At 54.7% G+C, this 19615-nt stretch overlaps 1 protein-coding gene and 1 long non-coding RNA gene across 6 annotated transcripts; one reads left to right on the top strand and one right to left on the bottom strand.

The window, feature by feature from the left end:
• Positions 1–14: 14 nt before the first annotated feature.
• On the bottom strand, positions 15–18086 carry ADGRE5 (adhesion G protein-coupled receptor E5). Of its 5 annotated transcripts, XM_006066537.4 has the most exons (20): positions 17799–18082; positions 13276–13326; positions 12938–13057; positions 12234–12389; positions 8892–9023; positions 8203–8349; positions 7193–7339; positions 7059–7105; positions 6851–6928; positions 4690–4867; positions 4497–4604; positions 3874–4088; positions 3155–3337; positions 1986–2177; positions 1544–1770; positions 1374–1440; positions 1146–1237; positions 890–1058; positions 695–799; positions 15–605 (listed from the first exon to the last, which is right to left on the bottom strand). In XM_006066537.4, exons 1-20 carry the CDS (start codon positions 17836–17838, stop codon positions 576–578), a joined length of 2484 nt encoding a protein of 827 aa, XP_006066599.3. In that variant the 5' UTR covers positions 17839–18082; the 3' UTR covers positions 15–575. The 5 variants fall into 5 exon arrangements, with proteins under 5 accessions (XP_006066599.3, XP_025149462.2, XP_044804161.1 ...); XM_025293677.3 differs by lacking the exon at positions 8892–9023; XM_044948226.2 differs by lacking the exon at positions 8203–8349 and having other exon boundaries at positions 17799–18080.
• LOC112586996 lies at positions 17935–18650 on the top strand. Its single transcript, XR_003111557.3, has 2 exons — positions 17935–18077; positions 18343–18650. It is a non-coding gene; the product is annotated as an uncharacterized LOC112586996 (long non-coding RNA).
• Positions 18651–19615: the final 965 nt, after the last annotated feature.

Raw genomic sequence — 19615 nt, 5'->3', positions numbered from 1 at the left:
CAAGACATGCCACCTTCTGTGTCAACATGAAATTTAATTCTTGAAGTGTCAACACTGAAAGGTTTATACAGATTTTTAAAAAACAGACAATGTCCACAGCCTTCACATCATTTGAACCCTCTGCCCTGGGGCAGATGGGCCTTAGTACCATGAGCTTTCTTTGGCAAGGGGCTGAGAAGGGCCCTGCCCCTCTCCCACCCAGCCTCAGTCTTAGCTTAACCTAGAAGCAAAGTCTCAGCACCTTGGCCTCTTGTTCTGTAGCAAAGACAGATGACGGGAAAGGGCCAGGCTGGGCACGAGTCCTCATTCTGTCCTGGCCTGGTGTACTTGAGGGGGCTGTCCCTACCCTGGGTGCTGACCGGGGTGGAGCTGAGAGGCAGCAGGAAGTAGGTCCGACCCTCCACCCTTGCTGGGTGTTCAGGGGTTCGGTACCAGACGGCTGTCACCCTCCTCTCCGTGGTGTGTGTGGGGCCCGAGGCAGGAGGGAGCAGAGCAGAGAGGGAGGAGAGGAGGTCATCTGTGTGTGCAAAAGCTGCTGAGGCCACAGGAGATGCTGGTTGGCCAGATCTGCACCTTCACATGCCAGACTCTGAGGGCCTGAGGGCCTGGAGAGAGAGGAGCACAGCGTGAGAACGGAGCCCAGAGACCCGGGGGCCTTCTGTCCTGTACCCCCAACCCCAGGCTCAGCCGTTACCTGAGTCTGATTGTGGCTAGAGCCAGACCCAGAGGTGGTTGTGGCGAACTCGGAGTACTTGTTCCCAGCAACCATGCAGGCCCACTTGCGGTACTCCTCTCTCACCTGTGGGGCACAGAGGCCAGGTCAGGGGAGGACAGGCCCCAGGATAGGAGGAGAGGCCCGGCCCCGCCCGCAGCCTGGCCTGCGGCCCACCTTCTTGTTAAGGAGGCAGTACAGCACGAAGAGGAAGAAGCCCTGCAGGCAGTTGAGGATGCTGAAGATGTAGGACAGCACCCAGCTCTCCGGGTCAAAGAGGAGCAGGCCGAAGACCCAGGTGCAGCCCAACACGAAGAGCTGGGCGATGGCCGTGATAGTCAGCACCCTGCGGGGAGGCAGCCAGTTGCAGCTGGGGGCCCCACCTCACACACCCACCTCTTCTGTCAGCCCCCCTCCCTGCCTGTCTTCTCACCTGGCTTTCTTTAATTTCTTTATGTCAGGGTTGATTTCAGAAAACTTCTGAGTGAGTTTCCAGACAGTAATCACAAAGATGATAGCATTGCCCTGGGCAGGGAGCACAGAATTCAGATTAGGGGGTATCCTTGGAACTTGCAGGGAGAAAGCTGGTACAGGGGCTCAATGTGGAGCCGAGTGCTTCAGATTTTCAAGGGTGTGGGGTGGGGCGAGGTGAGACAGTTACCAAAACGATGAAGGTCACAGGTCCCACAAAGCTCCAGAGGAAGCCACCCTCGAAATTCAACCAGCAGCTGGGCAAGAAGGGAGGGTCTGGTCAGCACCCAGTAAGCCCAGAGGGGAGCAAGGGCTCCGTGCAACCCCCAAGCCCTGGCCCTCCCAGCACCTCGCGCTCACAATTTCTCGCGGCCATAGCCTTTGCTGTAGGCGCCTGCTGAAATGCCCACGATGATCAGGGGCACGCCGTAACCGATCAGGCAGAGCCAGAGCTTTCTCAGGCCTTGGCCCTGGAACACGCGCACCACGAGGAAGTAGAGCTCCACACCCTCGAGGCTCATCCAGCAGAAGGCGGCCAGGAAGCAGTAGTGCAGCAGCACGGCCACCAGGCGGCAGCGCGTCCCCACCTGCGGGGACGAGGGCGGAGGGACGGGGCGGTGACGTCAGCGGTGGGCGGGTCTGGGACTGGACGCAGAAGCAGTGAATGGGCGGGGCCGTATGCTTCGCTGAGGGGAGGCCGACCACCCTACCCAGCTGGGAGTAGGCGGAGCTATTCCATTCCAGGCCCTCGCAGGTCTAGCGCCCAGGTGAGAGTGGGGCACTCCACGGGGCGGGGCCTCACCTCGCCGCCTTCGTTCTCTATGCCCGCCAGGAAGATGGCAGAGCCCACGAAGAGGCAGATGCAGAGGTGCAGGTGCACTGTGGTGCGCGAGCCCTGGATGGGCCGCACCAGCAGGAAGGTGAGGATGCACAGCAGCAGGCAGGCCAGCGACAGCGCCAGTCCCACCTTGGTGATTAAGGCCAGCTTCGGGTCCTAGATGCAGGACGGGACGGGTGGGGCTCCATCAGCACCCTGAGGCCTTCCTGCCCTCCTTCTTGTACCCCACCACCCACACCCACCTGGGACCTGGCCTGCAAGACTCTGATCAGGTGGCTCATCTCCGTCCACCTCCTCTACCATCAACATCTGAATAAACCTACTATGTCTCTCTCACCCTAAATACCACCATCCCTGCACCCATGGGTGCAGCAGGTATCCCCAATTTCTCTGGATGAGTGCCCCCACTACACACACCCAGACAGTTCTTAGAAGGTCCCCCGTGTATCCTCAATGGCTGCAACCTTCTTTCCCTACACTGATGAGCCCACCTCTCTGACCCTCATCTCCATCTCATCTCTTGCCTCTCCAACACCTTGCTGCAACTATGAGCTCATCAAAACCCACATTTGTGTCCTTCCTGGGCCTTGGGCCTGGACCACCAGCCTCCCCTACTCTGCCTGACCCATTCCAGGTATTCACATGGCCCAGTGTATCTATGGATCCCTCAGGAGCTTTTAGTGATATTTAACAACTTGATGGAGCTTCCCCAGTGGCTCAGTGGTAAAGATTCCACCTGTCAATCCACTAGGAGATGCTGATTTTATCTCTGGGTCAGGAAGATCCCCCGGAAGAGGAATTGGTAGTATTCTTGCCAGGAGAATCTCATGGATAGAGGAGCCTGGCGATCTACAGTCTGTGGGGTCCTGAAAGAGTTGGACACGACTTAATGACTAAACAACTTGTTGGGGGTGGGCCATCAGAGGGGCACTGGCTGAAGTAAGGCCCGCAGTGCCAGGCCACTCTGTTTAGTTGCTGAGTCATGTGGAGGTCTAGGGGTCCCAAGCAAGGGGCTGCATCTGGTCTGTGCAACCATGCGGAACCTCTTGGACCATTCCACTGAAACCAGCTGCTTGTCCCGCCTGAGCCAGCCATGCCACAGTGGGTTTCTGAGGATGGCCCCGTCTGCTCACCTCCACATCATAGTGGGCCATGAGGATGGCAAAGCTGCTTAGGTGGCTGCACTGGCAAGTGATGCTTCCGTTGCCTCTGCCCATCTTCCAGCAGCCTGTGGTGGCCCAGGACCCATTCCCATTGCTGTCCTTCTTCCAGAAGGCACAGATCAGCTCCTGCCGTGGCTTGAGCTCAGGCTGTTCCTAGGGAGAGGCAGTCATAGAAGTTAGCCTGGAACCCTCTTGTGGGTACTGGGCTTGGGTGGACCCCAAAGAGGGCTGCTTCTCCTTTGACACTTGTCTACTGAGCACCGATTGTGTGTGCCAGGCCAGGGGACCTGGGAGTGAACTGGGGAGACAGAAATCCCTGTCCTTCTGGGCTGACATTCTAGTGGGGGAGACAGATAGAAAATAATACACCTAATAAGTAAACTAGATAGTGTGTTAGCAAGTGCTGAATGTGAAAGAAAAGAGCAAAGGGGAAAGGTGGGGTGTGATTACAGATTGTAATTTAAACAAGCAGGTCCAGGAAGACCTAGATGAGTAGGTGACGTGTGAACGAGCTGACAGGTAAAGGACTGAAACATGGCAGAAAGGTGCCCCAGGCAGAGGGCCTGAGGCACGTGTGAGGAAGCAGCACAGTGGATGGGGTGGGGAAACGAAGGCTGCTAAGAGACCACGGGGACCTTGGCTATGGGGTGAGCAGTGTGGCTGACTGTGCTCCCCACCCCAGGACTCACATGGAGGGCGAAGGCAAAGGAGACATTGGAGTCGAGTTTCTCGGTGTTCGTGTTGCTCAGAAAGACAGAGCTGACCGCTGAGAGAAGCATGACCTTGGCACCTCGGACAGGACTCTTGTAGGTCTCTTTCAGCTTCTCCAAGTCCAGTTTCAAAGAGGCATTGGCCAGCAATTTTTTCATGTTCTGACTGGAGAGGATGCCCACCACGGTGGGGCCTAGGGGACAGACATGCTGGCTACCTTCTGCTCTGCTTGCTTCCATGCCCCATCCTTCCTCTGAAGATGTCTAATTCAAGCTTGCTAGTCTGCCATGATGCCCAGAGTCCCGCCCCAAGGCTTGGTTTCCTGTGGCTGCACATTCTGAAGCTGTGTTGCTGTTGTTCAGTCCCTCAGTCCTGTCCGACTCTTTGCGACCCCATGGACTGCGGCTCGCCAGGCTTCCCCGTCCTTCACCATCCCCCGGAGCTTGCTCAGACTCACATCCATTGAGTCAGTGATGCCATTCAACCATCTCATCCTCTGTCGCCCCCTTTCCTCTTTCCCTCAATCTTTCCTGTATCCTAGCCATATCCTAGCTTCTCCCTCCCTGTCCCTGGAGTGCCCGCTCTGGTTGCCTGCCATTACCCGACTCCCCGCCTGCAGCTGCCACGGCCCAGTCCAGCAGCATCCGTGCGTGGCTCTGGCCCACGGTGACGTTTCCTTTCCCCTGCTCCTGGACCACCACGGACAGCTCTGAGAAGAGAGGGGGCAGTGATCGGGGGCTCCAGGTGTGGGAGGGGGTCCTAGGGGGCTGGGGTGGGGCAGGACGTGGTCTCACCTGTGTCGTCAAGCGAACGGTAGGTGAAGGAGTCTTTAGGTATGGCTTTGGCCAGGGTCCTCAGGATCCGTTCAAGTTCTGAGAGCAGGTGAGTGACTGTGACGTGCTTGGAAGACTGATCCAGTGACTCCAGGTCTCCTGAGTTTTTCAACAGGTCATCCACTGACCCGACGAGGTCCTGTGGGTGACGAGTGACAGCTCCTGGGTTGCTGCACCACAAGAGCTGCCCGAAGGACCCTGGTATCTCGTCTCCCCTTACCCCACCCCCACAACTGGGGTACACACTGGAGAACCAACTGGGTTGCCTGGGGGACAGAACCAGGGGAATCATCAAGACACGGCAGTAGCCAGAAGATGAGTAAGGGGGTTGAGCATGTGCCTATGTGCACATATTATAACAGCAACAGTGTTTAACATTTATCACGCACTGCTTTTATGTCAGGCCCTGTTCTAAAGTCTGAGGCTTTTCTGGTGGCTCAGTGGTAAAGAACCCACCTGCCAATGCAGGAGACGCGGGTTCAATCCCTGGGTCAGGAAGATCCCCCAGAGAAGGCAACGGCTACCCACGTCAGTATTCTTGCCTGGAGAATCCCACAGACAGAGGAGCCTGGCAGGCTACAGTCCATGGGGTCGTAAAGAGTTGGACATGACTGAGCGACTGAGCACACATGCAGGCACTTTCTAAGTCTGCACTGCCTGAAACAGTTGCCCTGAGCCCCAGATGTCACTTGAAATACAGCTCCACGTTGAAATGATAATAGTTTTAATCTATGGGGTTAAATGCAATTTTCACCTTAATTTCACTTGTTTACTTCTTTTTTTAAAAAATTAATTTTTTAATTGAAGGATAATTGCTTTATAGAATTTTGTTGTTTTCTAGCAAACCTCAACATGAATCAGCCGTAGGTATACATATATCCCCTCGCTTTTGAACCTCCCTCCTATCTCCCTACACATCCCACCCTTCTAGGTTGATACAGAGCCCCTGTTTGAGTTTCTCTGTCTGCTTCTCCATTGCTGCCCTACCGTTTTTTCTAGATTCCATATAGGTTAGTATACGATATGCATCTTTCTCTTTCTGACTTATTCTGTATAATAGGCTCTAGTTTCATCCACCTCATTAGAACTGACTCAAATGCGCTCCTTTTTAGGGCTGGCTGAGTAATATTCCATTGTGTATATGTACCACAACTTATCCATTCATCTGTAGATGGACATCTAGGTTGCTTCCGTGTTCTAGCTATTGTAAACAGTGCTGCAATGAACAATGGGATACATGTGTCTTTTTCAGTTTTGGTTTCCTCAAGGTATATGTCTGGGGTGGAATTGCTGGGTCATATGGTGGTTTTATTCCTAGTTTTTTAAGGAATCTCCATACCTTCTCCCATAGTGGCTGTATCAATTTACATTCCCACCAACAGGGCAAGAGGGTTCCTTTTCTCCACACTCGCTCCAGCATTTATACTTCTACTCTTTAAATTTATTCTTTACCTTTATATTTTAAAAATGCAGCTACTGGAAAAATTCAAATGACATAAAGGGCTCACATATTTCTCTTTTAAAAAATTTATTATTATAATCTTTTTAGAGGCTCAGTATTTCTACCAGGCCAAGCGCATATGACATATAGTATTTATATTGTATGCCAGGCACTTTTCTTTGAGATTCACTCCTATCAGTTCATTTAAACCTTTCCCCAACTGAACAGAGGTTCAGAGAGGGGGAGTCACTTGCCTGAGGTCACACAGCAAGAACTGGCAGTGGGTGGGATGAGGGGTATTTGAACTCTGTGGCCTTGCTCCAAAGGTGAATTCTCAACTGCTCCATTCCATTGACATTATATTCCTCTCAAACACGTGTGTGTTTGTGTGTGTGTGTGGGGGTGCTTCCCTGGTGGATCAGTGGTAAAGAATCCACCTGCCAATGCAGAAGACACAGCTTGGGTCAGGAAGATTGCCCTGGAGAAGGAAATGGCAACCCACTCCAGTTTTCTTGCCTGGAGAATTCCACGGACAGAGAAGCCTAGAGGGACTGAGCAACTAAATAATAGCAATCTGTGACTTTTGTAGACAGATGTATGCGTTTGACCAGAGGCCTCTGCTTGGGCATCTCCATTCACACTGAAACATCCTCCAGCCACCCCACACTGTCCTGCCCTTACCTGCATGGATTTCTCAGCCATGTCTGGTTTAAAGTCTCTGCTCATTTTCTGGACTCTTTCGAAGAAGGCAGAGAGACTCTGGAGAGAGGGGAAAGGTGGGGAAGTCAGAGAGTTTCATCCTGGGTTGGGGAGCTTCGGGGAAAATGAGTGATTAGGGTGAGCTGGTTGGAGGGATTTTTTGCCGCTGGTCCCCACTGGGGCCACTCACCCGGCTCTTGATTCCAGGGGGAGTGGTCCAGGTGGGGAAGGAGATCTCTGCAGGGGACAGGACAGCAGTTCATTAGCTGTGGCAGTGTCTGTGTTTGCTGTGGGCGGGGCCTGGGGTCAGGGCAGGACAGGTACCTTTACAGATGGTGTTCCTTTGCTTATCCTGGAATCCAGGTTTAGGCTCCCAGCCTCGGCGGCAGTGGCACCTGTATGAACCCACAGTGTTGACGCAGACGGTGGAGTTGTGGCACTGATGCCACCCGGAGCTGCACTCATCCACATCTGGGGGCAAGAAGGAGGGGGTCAGGCTCTGCCCCAGCCCTGTGAGGCCCCTGTCCTCCTCGTGCCCCTCTTTTTCCCATATTAGTCCCCCAGGAGGTGACCACCTGGTGTCCGCACATCCTCGAGTGGTGGACACTAAGGTTATTTATGGGAAGTGTGCAGAGTTCTGACACACAGCAGATGAGCCCCGCACAGATAGGCAAGTTGTGAAAATACTGAAGTATCTTTTCTCGTGATTAGAAAAGACCCTGATGCTGGCACGAGGAGAAGCGGACGACAGAGGATGACATCACCTACTCAATGGACATGAGTTTGAGCAAACTCCGGGTGATAGTGAAGGACAGAGAAGCCTGGGGTGCTGCAGTCCATGAGTTGGCAAAGAGTCCGACAGGACTTAGCAACTGAACAACAATTAGCTGCTTCCCAGAGTCCCTGGGAGCCTTCCCCTTCGTACCCCAGCTCCTTCTCCAGGACCCCCCAGATCTCACATTTAATTAACACATTAATCACATTCAATTAACAAGAATTAGTGCCTGGCATAGCAGGACACATCCAGCATTCATTGTTTGGTTTGTGTGGGTGCCACTGAATATGTGATCGGATGTTTTGAGTGTGGGTCTCCAAGAGTGTAGGCTTCCCAGGTGGCTCAGTGGTAAAGGCTCTGTCTGCCAGTTCAGGAGCCCCAGGAGATGTGGGTTTAACCCCTGGGTCGGGAAGATCCCCTGGAAGAGCAAATGGTAATCCACTCCAGTATTCTTGCTGGGATAATGCCATGGACTATAGTCCATGGGGTCGCAAAGAGTCGGACAAGACGACTTGAGCATGCACGCACACTCCAAGAGTGTAGCATCTGAGCTCCGAACCTTCACAGACAGTGTTGTTTGGGCCATTGGGGGATCCAGCAATAGGCTTCCAGCCGGGGCGGCAGCGGCACTCATAGCTGCCCACGGAGTTGAGGCAGTGGGTGGAGCTGTGGCATGGGTTTCTCCCAGAGGTGCATTCATTCACATCTGAGGACAAAGCCAGAGGGTCAGCGCCACCGCCACTTCCGCTTCTCACTGCCCAGTACCAAGGACCCCACTGTGACTGCATGTGTCAGCACCTGGTGGCCTTCAACTTGACTCTTAAAAACACCTGTAAGATGGGCGTGGTAGGGGCCATGGTCCTCAGTTTATAGGCAGAAAAACTAGGAGTGAAACTGAGTCACAGGGGCTGGACCTTCCAGACCAAGGATTCTTGCCTCTGGGGCCCTGGACCAAGGTTCCCCTTCTAGGAACTGGAAGTGAGAGCTTCCTCTGCTCAAATGTGGCAGATGTGGAAGGGGTGAGGTCTGGGAGATGTTCACAGAGCCAAGTTTGGGGCCCGAAGTCTCTGCTGTCTCCCTGGTCTGTGGTGGGACCATTCGGGGAGGCGATCCTTAGGCAGGGCCCTGGCAGACCCTTGTCGTCACAGGAACTCGAGTCTCTTCTCTCTGCTGCTCGGGCTCTGGGAACTGCCTCGGCTCCTTCCCCAGCTCCAGGCCCGCCTCACCCTTTCTTCCTGGGGTCTCTACCTGTGCAATGCCTCAGGTCCTCTGGGCTGAACTCCAAGCCAGGTGGGCACTGGCAGGTGTAGTTGCCCTCGGTGTTGATGCAGACGCTGCGGCCTTTACAGACTCGGGGTCTGTGCTGACATTCGTCCACGTCTGCAAGGGGAAGGAGAGCGTGATGGATACCTGCTGTTGTGGACAGCCTTCGGGCCTGGAGTTTGGCCACGTTTTCTGGTATAGAAGGATCCAGAAGGGCCCACTGTCTCTCCCCTGGTGAGTGGGGGCCTTTCCTCATTCACACGGAGGCATCCTATGGCGAGCATGGTGGCCCAGACGTTCTGTTGTCCAGACGTGGCCAGAAGTGGCCCAAGTCCTCCCCGTCTGCCAGTTCTGGCTCCCTCAGCCTCCCTGGGAAGCTCCCAGCTTGGATGGGAACATCACAGCTGCCTGTGTCCCAGTCTGAGGATTTGGACGAAGGACTGGGTGGGCCTTCCTGGAAGCTGAGTGTAGCTGTGTTCCCTCAGCAGGGCCCATCTTGGCTCCTAGTGATGGACTTTGTCCTGACTCCCCCAGGGCGAGTGCTGCCATCTGAGTTCTCCTTGGATCCTGCTGACTCGGGCAGGACAGCACTCTCCTGTCCGTGCTAACTCTGAGGCTCCAGCTCCATGAAGATGGACCAAGATCCACCCTTGAGTCAGGCAGCTCAAGGACAATGTTTTGGGGCAGTGGCATGGAAGATGAGGATGACAGAAAAAGGTCAGGGCCACCTGGGCAGTGGGCACCAGGCCATGCTCAACAGTGGGGCTGATGTCTGGCCAGGCAGCCTTGGGGCTATGAAGGTACCTTTTTCTGATTTCCATGAAGGCTTCCCCCAGGCTGGCAGGAAGTGGTAAGAATCCATATCTGAGCAAAGTTCACAATGAGCAAAGGCTAGGTGGCTGGAGCAGGGGGCAGGTGCCCTTGGGTGAAGGGTGGCAGGTGTTTCTGCCATCTTGGCACTTGGCCTCCCACTAGAGACATAGACCTGTGCATCCTGCTGGGTGGGGCTCAGCCTCCACCTTCTGGGTCACTGTGGGGCCTGGATTGGTCTCCTCAGTAAAGGGTCAGGCCAGGGGAAGTGGTCTTTAACGACGTCTCATCATCTGGTCCAGATGGAAGCCTCTTTGTTCAACTGACTCTTGCAGTGGGTTGGGGGTTGATGTCACCCTGGGACACCCCTGACACAACATCCTCCCAGGCCTCGGTCATCAGAACTGCCTCAGGTCTGTGAACCGGAATTACTGGGGAGGGTCAGGGTGGAGCCTTGGATGGGGCGGGGAAATAGATGGAGGCTGAGAAGCTGAGATGTGGGGTCAGGGTGACAGAAGGCGTCTTCTCCAGGCAGGTTGCTGGGCCAGGGCCATGGCCAGCCGGGGACAATGGACTGTTCCTTGAATCTCCTCCTTCAGCATTTCTAGACAGGTCCCCAGAGTCCACCACGACCCAGGGTGTCAGAGGCCCCAGTGGGGGCAGGTCTCCTCCCAGCAGTCATTAACAATGGCAAAGAGGACAGATATGGTTCTGGGACACATGGTGCTGTGACCGCACCGAGTACCTTGAATGTCACCCCCATGACAGTGGGGTGGATGTTCTGAACATTCAGAAGAGCCCCTCTGCAGAGGTTCTGAGCCTTGGGGTTCAGAGAGGGCTGGGAGACCAGGTAGATGCACAGGATGGCCCTCTGATGCCGGAGAAAGTGGGATGAGGAAGCCAGGGAGCAGCCCCTGTCTTCTGCCCATAGCAGACCCCACGGCCTGGACACGGATGGACACGTGCTCAGGTGCAGCCAAGGCTGGAATGCTGAGACGGGGTTGCACAGACAGTCCAGCTGAGCCCGCCAGAGAGCTAGGTCTTCAGGCGGCAGGCTTTAGTCCCAGTCAGTAGGCTGCTCTCTGCCTGGCACCCTCCTTGAGGCCCTTGGAAGTCCCTCTCCCAACTCACTCTTGTTCATGCGTGTCTCTAGAGGAACTCACAACAGTAGGTGGGCGGCACACCCAGGCCAGATACTGAGTGGGATCCACGACCACCATGTACTGCTGTGCAGGCTGATCACTGCACAAGGGTATCCAGCCAAGGAGGCAGGTGAAAACCAGCTCACACTCCATTCCCCAAACACACAGTTCAATGGGATGACAGGGAACTTTTCCCTATTCACGTGAAGGCTCTGGCCAGGCCACATGTTTCAAGCACAACATCCACCCACAGAGCACCCTGTGAACCAGCAGAGACCCCACAGATGCAGGACCCCTCTTCCCTCCTACCAGGGAAGCTCTGCCGCCCTCTATCTGCAGGGCAGGAGGGAAGGGGCTGGGACCAAGGTTGCGGGCTCTTTTCTGTGCAGAAGAGTGGGTCAAAGGACCCTCCTCAGAGTCCTCTGGATCCTGGGCTCAGCCCCCTTCTCACCTCCCACCTTCCCTTTCCTCCCCTCCCCATCCTCTGTATTCAGGTCTAACCATCTCCATGGAGCCCTCTCTGCCCACTGCTGGTCTCCTCTGCCCCTTCCCCTGCCTATCTTCTCCCACTGGAAAGGGGGCAAAGCCTAGCGATGTATGGAGGCCAGGCTCCTCCTGGGTCCCTGGTGAGGGAGTGGACAGGACAGCTGCTCCTGAGCACCCACCCTGGGGCACAGCCCCCAGGGATGCCCATCCTGGAAAGGGTGAGTTAGATCATGATGGCCATAATTTAAAACGCCAACAGCCCTCACTGTTTTGTGCTTTGTTATTCTTCTTCTTCTTATTTATACCCCAGCAACTCTATGAGGTAACCACCATTGTTACCCCCTTTTACAGATGGGTAAACTGAGGGACAGGGCAGTGAAGTAACTTGTCCAAGATCACACAGTTAGTAAAAGGCAAAGCTACTTTTGTTGTTATCCGTAAAAGACACTCTTTTTGTTTGTTCGTTTAAAGCATAAACTCACAATTATATTATGACATCTCACATGTTAATGACTTCTTTTTTTTTTTTTTTTGGCTGAGCTGTGCAGCATGTGGGATCTTAGTTCCCTGGCCAAGGATTGAACCCATGTCCTGTGTATTGCAAGGTGGATTCTTAACCACTGGACCACCAGGGAAGTCCCAAACAGTGATTTCTGAATCAGTATCCTGGCTAAGGTCACACGCAGAGCGATCAGAGGGCAAAGCCAGGACTTGGGCCCCTGGTTCATCATGCCACCCTGCCCCTCTGTGCAAGTGGCAAGGCATAGGTACACCTGTCTCAACGCAGACCTGGGTGCCACACCTGTAACCAGGATGCTGCAGGAAGGACTCAGCATTTGAGGCCCCAAACCTCAAGAATGAGAGGCGGGAAGCGCAGCCTCATTCTTACCTCGACATGTGTTCTCACTCTCATTCCGGAAGATTGTTGCCCCAGAAACAGGCTCGTATCCTGGGCTGCATGTGCAGTGGTAGCCCCCTTCTGTGTTCTGGCAGTCTGCTGAACTTCCACAGTACACTGGTGAGGGTGGGCCACACTCGTTGATGTCTGGAACACAACAGGATAAAGGTCACCTCCCAAAGGCACGAGTTTGGTTAGTGCAGCGATTCCCAACCCCTACCTGACTCCCCAGCTTTGGGCCTGAAGTTTAATCAGTATCCTTTTCGAAAGAATTAAGACTCTCAGGCCATACTGCTGAGACTGGGCTGTGGCTGGAGCAAGCCATTCCTAAAGCTTGTGCAATCAGCTCTGTTCTTCTTGGCCCTCTGGCTGTCACCCTGGATTTAGACACAGTGGGAAGTGCTGAACTGGGGTGTGGGTAGAAGCCCTGTGTCCCCCTCCTCAGTCCTGAAAGGACAAACTGAGGCACAGACTCCAGACTCCTGGAGACCCAGCTGTGCTCTCTCTAGGAAGCCATGTGTATTCATGTCTCATCTGTCCATCTTCATATCTTTTCCTTTCTCTTTTTTTCTGTTCTTGATGATGGACCTGAGGACAAAGGCTGAGGCCCCCAAGCAACAACCATGTCCCCCAGAAACACTGGACTGTACCCCACAATATCTGCATGTCACGCCATCACCCCCAAGCCGCCGTACCGTCACAACTCTCCAAGGGGTCGGTGAAGATCTCCCCAGAAGAAGAAATGAATCCTGGAGTACAGCGGCAGGCAGTGCCATTGACACATGAGGAGTTCGGAGGGCACCGCAGAGCGCAGGCTGTGGGGATGGAGACCTTGGTCAGAAGGTGAGGGCTGAGCCAGGGGCTGGGGATGGGGACAGGATCAACTCCAGGAGATGGGGTGCTGGGAAGGCGTGACCCTGACCTTCCCCCTGTAACCGGTTTGTCTCCTGCTTGGGCTGAGCAGTGCGGGCGGAAGTCTAGGGCCCCTTCCCCAGGCTCCAGCTGTGGACCACGTTGCTCCCAGCAGACTCACCCTTGCTGTTCTGGGATCCAACTTCCGCCAGAGTCAGCAAGAAGCACAACACTGGAACAGAGAGGGCGGGGCATCAGAGGGGCCACCAGCAGGGAAGGGCAGATGCAGTCCCCAGAGTAATGCAAACGAGGAAGAGGGGGCTCTCAGCCCCTCCCAGGCTTGGGCTCTGTCTCTGTCTGTTGCTCAAGGAGAAAGTGGGTACGTGGCATCTGCCTGCGAATGAACACCCACGGCCAGGGGATCTGCCACCTGTCACCTGGAGGTGGGTTTCAGAAACTGAGGGATGGCAGGCTTCCCTCGGGGCTCAGTGATAAAGAATCCACCTGCCAATGCTGGAGACATGGGTTCAATCCCTGGTCTGGGAAGAACCCATATGCCACGCAGCGATTGAGCCCATGTGCCACAACTACAGAAGCCCGAGAACCCTAGAGCCTGTGCTCCACAACAAGAGAAGCCGCCACCATGAGAAGCCCACAAACCACAGCTAGAGAGCAGTTCCCGTGAGCCACCACTAGGGAAAGCCTGTGCCCAGCAACACAGACGAAGCACAGCCAAAGAGAAAGAAACTGAGGGATGAGGAAGAGTTCCAAGCACCGAGGGGTCCCGGCTCCCGGGGACAGGTGTGGGCAGCAGCTCAGTAATCAGACTGGAGCCAGGCGGTCCCAGGTCTCATCCTGGACTGTGGTCAGGCGACCTCATCTCTCAGAGCCTCAGCTTCCCTTTCTGTGGAGTGGGGATGATGACAGGACCCATTTCCTACAATACTGTGAGAATTAAGCCTGCAGATATCGCCTGGTGCACCAAAGTGTACTATCATCAACGTTTCTTTTCTTCAAGTCATATTGGAGTATAGTTGACTTATAGTGTTGGGTTAATTGCAGGTGAACAGCAAAGTGATTCAGTTATACGTGTACATATATTCATTCTTTTTCAGATTCTTTTCCCATAGAGGTTATCACAGAGTGTTGAGTAGAGTTCCCTGGGTAACGTTTCTTTACGTAAGGAGGGGGCTGGATCAGGCAGTTTTCTCAGATTCCACCCCCAACACTGAATCTAAGATCCTCTAGCTCCCATACCCTTCCTCAGGGACACAGGTTCACCCACCCCACACCTGTGTCGGTCAGTCCTGATGGCTGTCTTGGGACCCAGTGGCGACATTTAACCTTGGGGTCCCCCTGCCCCCACCCCAGCGCACAGGAAGATGCTGTGGGTTCACACTGGGGGTGTTGCTGGAAGGGGGTCCTCTCTGGCTGTACTTACCACCCAGGGGCACCCCACTCTAAGGGCCTCTTCAAGTCATCAGGGCCTTTAGAGATGGGGATCTCCTTACGATTCACCAAAGAGAGACAGACAAGAAGACATGGAGAGAAAATAGAGATGAGAGAGAGGGAGAAAGAGAGAGATGGAGACAGAAGAGGAGAGACAGATGGAGAGAAACACAAAGGCAGAAGTTCAGGCAGTGATAGAGAGAGATGGTCAATCCTAAAGGAAGTCAACCTTGCATACTCGTTGGAAGGACTGAAGCTGAAGCTCCAGGAACTTTGGCCACTTGAGGGGAAAAGCCGACTCATCGGAAAAGACCCTGATGCTGGGACAGACTGAGTGCAGGAGAAGAGGGTGACAGAGGATGAGATGGTAAGATAGCATCACTAACTCAATGAACATAGATTTGAGCAAACTCCGGGAGACTTTGGAGGACAGAGGAGCCTGGCGTGCTACAGTCCATGGGGTCGCAAAGCCTGGGACACGACTTAGTGACTGTGCAACAAGAGAGAGATGGACAGAGAAATAGGGAACTCCGCAAGAGAGAAACAGACGTGGCCAAGATTGGACAAAGAAACACAGAGATGCGGAGATTGAGAGGGAGATAGGGAAACAATTAGGAGGCGGGGATGGAAACAAAGGGGGAGGGAGGGGGAGGACAGTTCAACCACAGGGGGAAGCATGGAGGGCTTGGGGGAGGCACCCAGTCCCTGCCCACCTGGGAATGCTGTAGGAGGCTGCACAGACCCCAACAATCCAGGGAGACCCAGAAGGGGGCAGTGGGCGGATGGATGGGGCAGGAGGAAGGGCAGGAGTGAGTCACTTCCTGGGCCAAGGGAAAGCATGACTCACATACAGCTCGTTGCCCCTGGAGGGAGCTTCCAGGGGAATTCTGGGGTCTGTCATTGTGAGCCCGGCTTGAAGGGCTGTGAGGGGTCAGCAGACCGGAGGGTCCCCTGGCCACTCAGTCCCTAGGTCCAAACTTGATATCCTTAGGTTGGCGGTGGGCATGGAGTCCCTCCCAGAAGCCCTCTCAGCAAGGGTAAACTGAGGTTGGGATGCCCTTCCCCTTCCTCGTTTGAGGATTTCTCTCGTCCTCCTCTCGGGTCACAGGGCTTGGCTAGCTCCCCCCTCGGCTGGGACTCAGTTCCTCTTTGCAGGACAGACCCAAAATTATTGCCGCACCACCCCTCCCCTTCCCCACCGCAGCAGGATTATGCAGCCTGGGCTGATTCGCCCCCATTTCCCAACTTCCTGCTCACAAATGCCCTGTTTGTGTCCATTCTGCAGATGGACAGATTGAGGCCTGGAGCCTAGAAAAGGCTCAGGAAGAATCTGGTGAACAGAGGAGCTTGGGAAAGATGGGACTGGGACTTTCCTGGTGGTTCAGTGATAAAGAATACACCTGCCAGTGCAGGAGACATGGTTTTGATCCCCGAACTGGGAAGATCCCACATGACGAGGAGCAACTAAGTGCGCCACAACTTCTGAGCTTGTGCCCTAGAGCCCGGGAGGTACAATTACTGAGCCCGCGTGCCTCTAAGAGCAGCCACTGCAGTGAGAAGCCCGTGCACCGCGACGAGAGAGTAGCCCCGGCTGACAGCAACTAGACAAAAGTCCTCGCAGCAGTGAGGACCCAGCAGAGCCAAAAATAAATAAAAAACAAAAAGTGATAACACTTAAACAGAAAAGGTGGAATGGGGTCAAGTTTCCCAGACCCTGTGTGGGGGTGGGACAGCTCTTCTGAGCCCCATGCCCTCCGCCAGGGCGGGGTTGGGCTCTGCTCCCCCACCACAGAGGCTCCCAGGCCACAATTTCTCCATCTGGGTCCTTGGAGGTCGCCCAAACAGGAGCTGGGAGAGGCGCTGCTGGTCATCTGCGCCCAGTCCCATCTGGTTTGCATTCCCCCTGGCGAGTCCTGAGCGGTTACATTCCTGGGGTGGGGGCAGGACAGGCAGCCTCTCTTTGCTCCTCCTCAGACCCTCCAGTCTCCCCCCAGATCCACCAGTAAAATAATAACGTGTGTGTGCTCAGTCGCTTCAGTAGTGTCTGACTCTTTTCAACCCTTATAGACTGTAGCCCACCGGGCTCCTCTGTCCATGGGATTCTCCAGGCAAGAGTACTGGAGTGGGTTGCCACGCCCTCCTGCAGGGAATCTTCCCGACCCAGGGATCCAACCCACATCTCCTGCATCGCAGGTGGAATCTTTACCGCTGAGCCAATAAAAATATTGTTTACTTAATTCTTCCTGTGAACTAGGAATAGTTTGCTTTGGAACTCACTTAACACAGCCCAATAAGGTGAAGATTGGTCTTCCCCATTTTACAGATGTGCAAAGTGAGGCTCAGAGGCAGTGAGATTCAGCTCCAGTGACACACCGCTTCCCCCTCCATCAGGTGTGCCCCACACAGACTCCTCTTTCTAGCTTCCCCGCCCGGGAGCCACTGAGCTTATGCCTGCCAACCTGGGCCAGCACGGGGAATCCCGTCCCAGGGCGACCTGGGAAGCCCTGGTTGGCACCCCAAGGGCCATTTCTTCATTCTCTTTGTTGCTTGGTTGCTTAGGCAACCAGCTGCCCAGATAACCGTTAGAGCCACCCTGGGTGGGGCGGGAAGGGAGGCCCTGGGGAAGTCACAGCAAAAGTTCAAACCTGCCACCAGCGCCGGTAAAATCTTTTCCACCCACCTGCAGCTGAATCCCAGCTGGATCCGGGGGAGCGAGAATGAGGGTCTCTGGGGCTGATTTTGCCACTGAGACAGTGTGGGACATGTTGGGGGTACCCCCACCTGCAGTGAAGAGGTCCAACCCCCCAGTCCTCCAGCCCCCTAGGATCTCCCTAAAACCTGTGTTAAGAGCCGCCACGTGTGTGTGTGTGTGTGAGAGAGAGAGAGAGACAGAGACAAAGACAGAGACAGAGATAGGGAGGGTCTCAGCACTCCTTTTTGCCCCTCCTCCTTCCCCAAACCTGTTTCCCACTTTGGGAGCAGTTCAAAGAGCTCAGAGATTTCTTTGGGACAGGGACAGGCTCTAGAAAATGCCGGGGGATCCTGCCACCTTGTGGGGGTGCCTGGCCCCTGGGCCCAGGCCCCCTCAGCACCCGCCCCCACGCCCGGCCATGTGACTCCCTTCCAGGCTGGCCCCAGAGCTGCCAGCTGCACCTCGCATTTCTCCAAGGAAAAGAGGGCGCGGGGGCACCACAGGGTGCTTCCGGGGGCTCCCTGGCCGCTTGCCCCGACCCCTCAGGGCCCCAGAGCGCTCACCGTGAAAGAGAAGAAAGGGGCCGCCGTGGGGGCCTCCCATGGTCCGAGCTGCCGCAGGGGAAGCAGAAGATGGGGCAGGGCTGTTTCTGCCGCCGAGCTGGGCAGCTGTGCAAGCTTTCCCAAGGCCCGCCTGGCCTTTATAAAGAGGGGCGGGGGAGCAGCCGCGGGCCCAGGGCCCTCCCCGGAACTGGCGGGGCAGCTGGAAGCCAACAGGAAAGTGGAGCGAAAACACAGACCCAGGGGCGCCGCACCCGCGGGCGCGCACACACACACATTAAGGTACAACCTGCCCTTTGGGTGTCTGCACTTTCTGGCCCCTGTGTAAAACGGCTGGCGGATCCCAGGGCCTAGGGCAGGGGGAGGAGTCTTCCCAGGACCTGCTTGCCTTGTTTGGCCGGAGGCGTGTAGGCTGGGGAGGGGCCGCGTTCAGAAATAACTCGGGGCTCCCACGTTGCGGGGACCACCCTGTGTTGGCTGCCTTGTCTTGCTGAATCTCCAACGCCAGTTTCCCGCGCTAACAGAAACTTCCTCCTTTGTTTTCCAGATGAGGAAACTGAGGCCCAGAGAGGCCAGAGTCCACATGAGAGCTGTGCGGGGGGTGGGGCACAAAGGGGCCCTTCGTGGAAGCCAGGCTGGCTGGCGCCAAGAAAGCGGAACTGCGGGGCCCCAGGGCCGAGGAGGTCCGAGGTCCAGGAGCTGGCCTTTTCTGGGCCAGCGTTTCACCTGGCGGGAAACTTATATTTCAGGGATTCATGGACACTGCGTTAATCAACAGAGAAATCATATCATAGGAGAGTTGTTTCCTTTTCTAATTAATCATGTGACTGACTTGTCTCTGAAACCATCTCATCATTTAAAACAAACAAACAAAAAAAACACACTAGTATTTGTAAAGCACTTAATCTGAGCCAGGCCAGATTCACCTAGAGAAAGTGAAAGAAAGTGTTAGTGGCTCAGTTGTGTAGCTATAGCCCGCCAGGCTCCTCTGTCCATGGAATTCTCCAGGCAAGAATGCTGGAGTGACCATACCCTTCTCCAGGGGATCTTCCCGACCCAGGGATTGAACCCAGGTCTCCTGCATTGCAGGAAGGTTCTTTACTGTCTGAGCCATCATGGAAGCCCTCTAGAAGATTCAACTAGAGTTATCTATTTCAATTCACTGACTCCTCAAAATACCTTTGAGGCAGATGTTGCTATGATCCCCATTTTGCAGAAGGGGAAAGTTGAGGCACAGTTCACAAGTAGCTAAACGGAGATCCACAGGCAGGCAGCAGGGTCCCCAAGTGTCTGCAAGGAGCCCAAGCTCCAGCAGAAAGTCTCAGTTGGGTGCTAATGTGTCTTTAACACCCTGGTAGCCCTGAAGTTTTTCCAGCTAGAATCCATAGCTTTATGTTCCTTGTGTTATTATATATTTGTTAAGCTTACAGACTATCTGAGGCAATGAGAAGGGTTTTTGAATTAGGACATCAAAATAAAAGATTCTTTTAAAGGAATGGATTCAAGAATGCAATAGCATAGACAATTAAATAAAACATTAAGTACATAATAGTCTAAAAGGAGGAGGATTGTGGTCATGGAAAAAAAAGGTCACCCTCGGCCAAAGACAGACAAACATTATCCCAGGGGTAGTGGAGCACCCCAAGTTGTAAACTTAACCCTTTCCTGCCCTTGCTGTCCTTTTGATCTGGACAGGGTATGGGAAGGGGGCCCCATCAAGGAAACTGGGGCCTCTCTGGACCTCAGTTTCCTCAGGGGGAGGGGAGTGGATATGAGAGGAGACTGGGAGGGGAGAGGGCTAGACCAGGCCCAAAGTGAAT

Source organism: Bubalus bubalis, chromosome 9, assembly GCF_019923935.1.
Source record: "Bubalus bubalis isolate 160015118507 breed Murrah chromosome 9, NDDB_SH_1, whole genome shotgun sequence".
NCBI classification, from domain to species: Eukaryota; Metazoa; Chordata; class Mammalia; order Artiodactyla; family Bovidae; genus Bubalus; species Bubalus bubalis.
This window is presented reverse-complemented; position numbering and strand designations above follow the sequence as displayed.

Coding starts and splice junctions, on each gene's coding strand:
- ADGRE5 (XM_006066537.4), bottom strand. CDS start 17,838: ATGGGAGGCCCCCACGGCGGCCCCTTTCTTCTCTTTCACG. Junction 13,327..17,798: donor CCCCTTTCTTCTCTTTCACG/GTGAGCGCTCTG, acceptor TCTCTGTTCCAG/TGTTGTGCTTCTTGCTGACT. Junction 1,441..1,543: donor GGCTATGGCCGCGAGAAATT/GTGAGCGCGAGG, acceptor CTTCTTGCCCAG/CTGCTGGTTGAATTTCGAGG.